The sequence below is a fragment of the Myotis brandtii genome, unplaced genomic scaffold, assembly GCF_000412655.1.
Source record: "Myotis brandtii unplaced genomic scaffold, ASM41265v1 scaffold213, whole genome shotgun sequence".
In the NCBI taxonomy this organism is placed as follows: Eukaryota; Metazoa; Chordata; class Mammalia; order Chiroptera; family Vespertilionidae; genus Myotis; species Myotis brandtii.
In genome coordinates this window covers 2,022,305-2,026,629 of record NW_005357962.1, presented here as the reverse complement: position 1 = coordinate 2,026,629, position 4,325 = coordinate 2,022,305, and the positions used below count along the sequence as shown (strand labels likewise).

The window sequence follows — 4,325 nt, the reverse complement described above, 5'->3', positions numbered from 1 at the left end:
TCACAAATTTGCGTGCCATCCTTGCACAGGGGCCTTGCTAATCTTCTCTGTATTGTTCTAATTTTAGTATATGTGCTGCCAAAGTGAGCACTCCAGTGATTTTTAAAAATAATTCTTTATTGTTGAAAGTATTACATATGTCCCCCTTTTTCCCCTATTGACCCCCTCCGGCCCCAGTGATTTTTTTAGAGAGAGTGGAGAGGATGGAGGAGGTGGGGAGAGAGAGAAAGAGAGAAACATTGATGTGAGAGAGACACATCGATTGGTTGCTTCCCACACTTGCCCCAATGGGGCTGGGGATTGAGCCTGCAACCGAGGTACATGCCTTTGACTGGGAATTGAACTCGAGCCCTTGGGTCCGGTGGCTGATGCTCTAATCACTGAGCAAAACCGGCCAGGGCTTTTTTTTTTTTTCTTTAAAGGTGTACTTCTGTTTTTAGATGAGTGAAATCCTTTTCCTTCCTTTATTTTAGGTATCCCCTGAAGTATTGCCTTGAGGTTGGATTATGTTGAAAAGCTTCTGACCACTCTCTTTCATTACCAAAACCTTGTGCTTGAGGCCCAACGAATGAGTCCACCTCAGTGAACACGTCAGCTCTCTCTCAGATAGCCATAAAAGACCCTTCCAAGTTAATTTGGACCACATATTTGTCTGCACTTTATGGAGGATGAAACCACCAAACCAAATGAACATTGCTGCTGATACAGAAGCCTTGGAGGCAGAAAATTAAAAATTTGAACATTTGTGAGTGTGTGAAGAATTCTAATGGGACACTGAGTGTGTGTGTGTGTGTGTGTGTGTGTGTGTGTAAGTGTAAGGTGTTCAGAACCCTGTGGTATTTCTGTGTGGTCTTCATCCTCAAAGCCTTTGTTTTCACTGCTGGGGAAAGCCCAGTGGCTGTTTTATGGTGGTTGGTTTCCTTACCAACCTGAGTATGAGTGCTCAGACTTCCCCAGCACAGAAGGGCCTGAACCCAGGGCTGATGTGCCAGGAAAGTTACGCCTGCAGCGGGACTGACGAAGCTGTCTTCGAGTGTGATGAGTGCTGCAGCCTGCAGTGTCTCCGCTGCGAGGAGGAGCTCCATCGGCAGGAGCGCCTGAGAAACCACGAGCGGATAAGACTCAAACCTGGCCACGTCCCGTACTGTGACCCCTGCAAGGGCCCCAACGGGCACTCACCCGGTGTTAGGCAGAGGGCAGCTGTGCGGTGCCAGACCTGTAAAATCAACTTGTGCCTGGAGTGCCAGAAGAGGACTCATTCTGGGGGTAACAAAAGGAGACACCCCGTTACCGCCTACCATGTCCCTAAGGGCCAGGAGTCACTGGAGGAAGAAGAGATGGATGAGGAGACCAAGAGGAAGAAGATGACTGAGAAGGTTGTGAGCTTCCTCCTAGTAGATGAAAACGAAGAAATTCAGGTAAGCCCTTGGGGACTCGTGGTAGTGGAGCCGATCTGTTGTTGGAAGGTAGCTCTCAAAAGGAGAGTCTAGGGCAGTGATGGCGAACCTTTTGAGCTCGGCGCGTCAGCATTTTGAAAAACCCTAACTTAACTCTGGTGCCGTGTCACATATAGAAATTTTTTGATATTTGCAACCATAGTAAAACAAAGACTTATATTTTTGATATTTATTTTATATATTTAAATGCCATTTAACAAAGAAAAATCAACCAAAAAAATGAGTTCGCGTGTCACCTCTGACACGCGTGTCATAGGTTCGCCATCACTGGTCTAGGAGGAGCTCCCATTTTATCATTAAAAGGCAAGACCCCTAAAGCTTAAATTGCAAGGAGTCAGGTTTAGTTCCTTACCAAGTTGTGTGACTTTGGGCTGAATTTCTTTCTCTCTCTCTCTTTTTTCTTTTTGGACTGAATTTCTTTACTTCTCCGAGCCTCAGTTTTTCATCTATAAATTGGGAACATTGAGACTTCATTGGTTTGTTGTGAGGATGAAATGGCAGTTTTGTATAGCTTATTGCATAATAAGTGCTCAGTATATGATAGCTGTTATTATTATTAGGAAGAACTGGTTTAGAACAGTTTTCTGAATGAGAGCCTTTGGCACATTGTGAATAAATGTGAATGATGAGGGATTGTACCTGTGCAGGGAAAAGAACCACCGATAGTGAGTACCATGGGAGTGTTAGGCAATAAGTCATAAGCCTGCTCGCTCCATTTAGAGAAGCAGGTCTTTTTTTTTTTTTTAGTATGTTTTTATTGATTTCAGAGAGAGGAAGGAAGATGGGGAGAGGCATAGAAACACCAATGATAAGAGAGAATCAATGATTGATTGCCTCCTGCACGCCCCCTACTGGGGATTGAATCTGAAACCTTGGCATGTGCCCTGACTGGGAATCAAACCATGATTTCCTGATTGATGGGTCGATGCTCAACCACTGAGCCACACCAGCTGGTCTTTAAAAAGTGGCATTTGAGCCCTAGCTGGTGTTGCTCAGTGAATAGAGCGTTGGCCTGCGGACTGAAGGGTTCCGGGTTCGATTCCAGTCAAGGGCCCATTCCCAGGTTGCAGGCTCAATCCCCAGTGGGGGGTGTGCAGGAGGCAGCCAATCAATGATTTTCATCATCGATGTTTCTCCCTCTCTCTCCCTTCCTCTCTGAAATTTTTAAAAAAATATTTTTTTTAAAAAGTGGCATTTGAGCCCTGGCTTGTGTGGCTCAGTTGGAGTGTTGTCTGTGCACTGAAGGTTGTGGGTTCAATTCCTGGTCATATACCTAGGTTGTGGTTCAGAGTATGGGAGGCAACCAGTCCATGTGTGTCTGATATTTCTTTATCTCTACCATCTCTCTCTCTCTCTCTCTCTCTCTCTATCTCTATCTCTATCTCTATCTCTATCTATATCTCTATCTTTCTCTCTACCCTCTCTCTCTCCCTCCCTCCTCCCTCTCTGAATTCAATTTAAAAAAGTTTTTTTAAGTGGCATTTGATAAGGGTAGTATTCTCTCCAGATGGGCTTTTCTTATATTTTCGTGTATAGGCTTCTGATCAGTAAAAGCCAGTGAGGCACCTGGGATTACAGAAGGACTGAAGAACATTTGATTTGATTCTGAGTTGGGGAGAGGGTAGTGTATGACCACTAGGGGCGATTGGGGAAGGGGTGGTATAATGGTATACTTTCCAGAGAAGGTAGTATACGTAAGGTCTGTGCTTTCGAGTGAAGACTGCTTGATTCATATCCTGGCTATAACACCTACTGGCTATATAACCATGGCAAGTTATAAGCTCTGTGCCTTCTACTTCATAGTAGTAGTTGAGAGGATTCAAAGATATTAGGAATGGGAAGGATTTGTCATAAGGCCTGGCACCTAGTGTCCACTACCAGTCTGTTGCAGTAGTTTTTTTTTTTAAATCTTTTTTGTTGAAAGTATTACATAGGTTCTCTTTTTCCCCCAATTAACCTCTTCCAGCTTGCTCTTGTCCTCCTCCCAGTCCCCTCTTTTTTTAAAAATATATATTTTTATTGATTTCAGAGAGAAAGGAAGAGGGAGAGAGAGAGAGAAACATCAATGATGAGAGAGAATCATTGATGGGCTGCCTCCCGCTCAGCCCCAACCAGGGCCAGGATGGAGCCTGCAACCAAGGTACGTGTCCTTAATAAGGACCCTTCAGTCCGAGGGCTGACACTCTTATCCACTGAAACCAAATTGGCTAGGGCTCTTGGGTTTCTTTCATAAGAGACCCATATAATTCCACTCATGAGGCTTTATGCTAATGACCTAATCACCTCCAAAGGCCCCATCTCCTAATACCATCATATTGGGGGTTAGATTTCAACATGTGAATTTTGGAGGGGATACAAACATTCCGTCTGTAGCATTGTATTTTATAGATGAGGACACTGAAGCACAGAGAGAGGAAGTAACTTGCCAAGATCAAGTTACAGTAAGTGGCAGAGGATTTGAACACAGGTATCTGGCTCTAAGATCCTTGCTTTGTGAGACTTCTGCTATCTCTGACCAAATCATTTAAACTTTCTAATTAAGCTTTATAAGGTCAAAAGCATCAGATCATCAGTTCCTCATGGCTGCTGTAAGAATCAAATGAAACAGCTCTATACAAATGTAAGACTTGTCATTGCAGAACTCCTTCCTCATAGCAATAAATATTCTATGAAAGAAAAAAAAAAAAAAAAAGAGAAAAGGGGAAAAAAAGAGAAAAAGAAAAAAAAAAAAAAAAAAAAAAAGAGTGCAAAAAATGAAATTGGGAAAAGGGGGGGGGGAGTAAGAGAGAAAAGAAAGAGAATGAAATAGGAGAGGGGAAGAAACTATATGGGGAGAAAACTCCAATAGAACAGCCACTAATCCCAACA

General features: G+C 43.4%; 1 protein-coding gene across 1 annotated transcript in view; it reads left to right on the top strand.

The window, feature by feature from the left end:
• The first annotated feature begins 473 nt into the window (after positions 1 to 473).
• The window catches only part of ZFYVE1 (zinc finger, FYVE domain containing 1), a 44,929-nt gene continuing 41,077 nt past the window's right edge, over positions 474 to 4,325 (top strand). Inside the window, exon 1 of the mRNA XM_005865801.2 lies at positions 474 to 1,418. Within this exon, the coding sequence (XP_005865863.1) occupies positions 906 to 1,418 (513 nt within the window). The 5' untranslated portion in view covers positions 474 to 905. The remainder of the gene's footprint in view (positions 1,419 to 4,325) is intronic.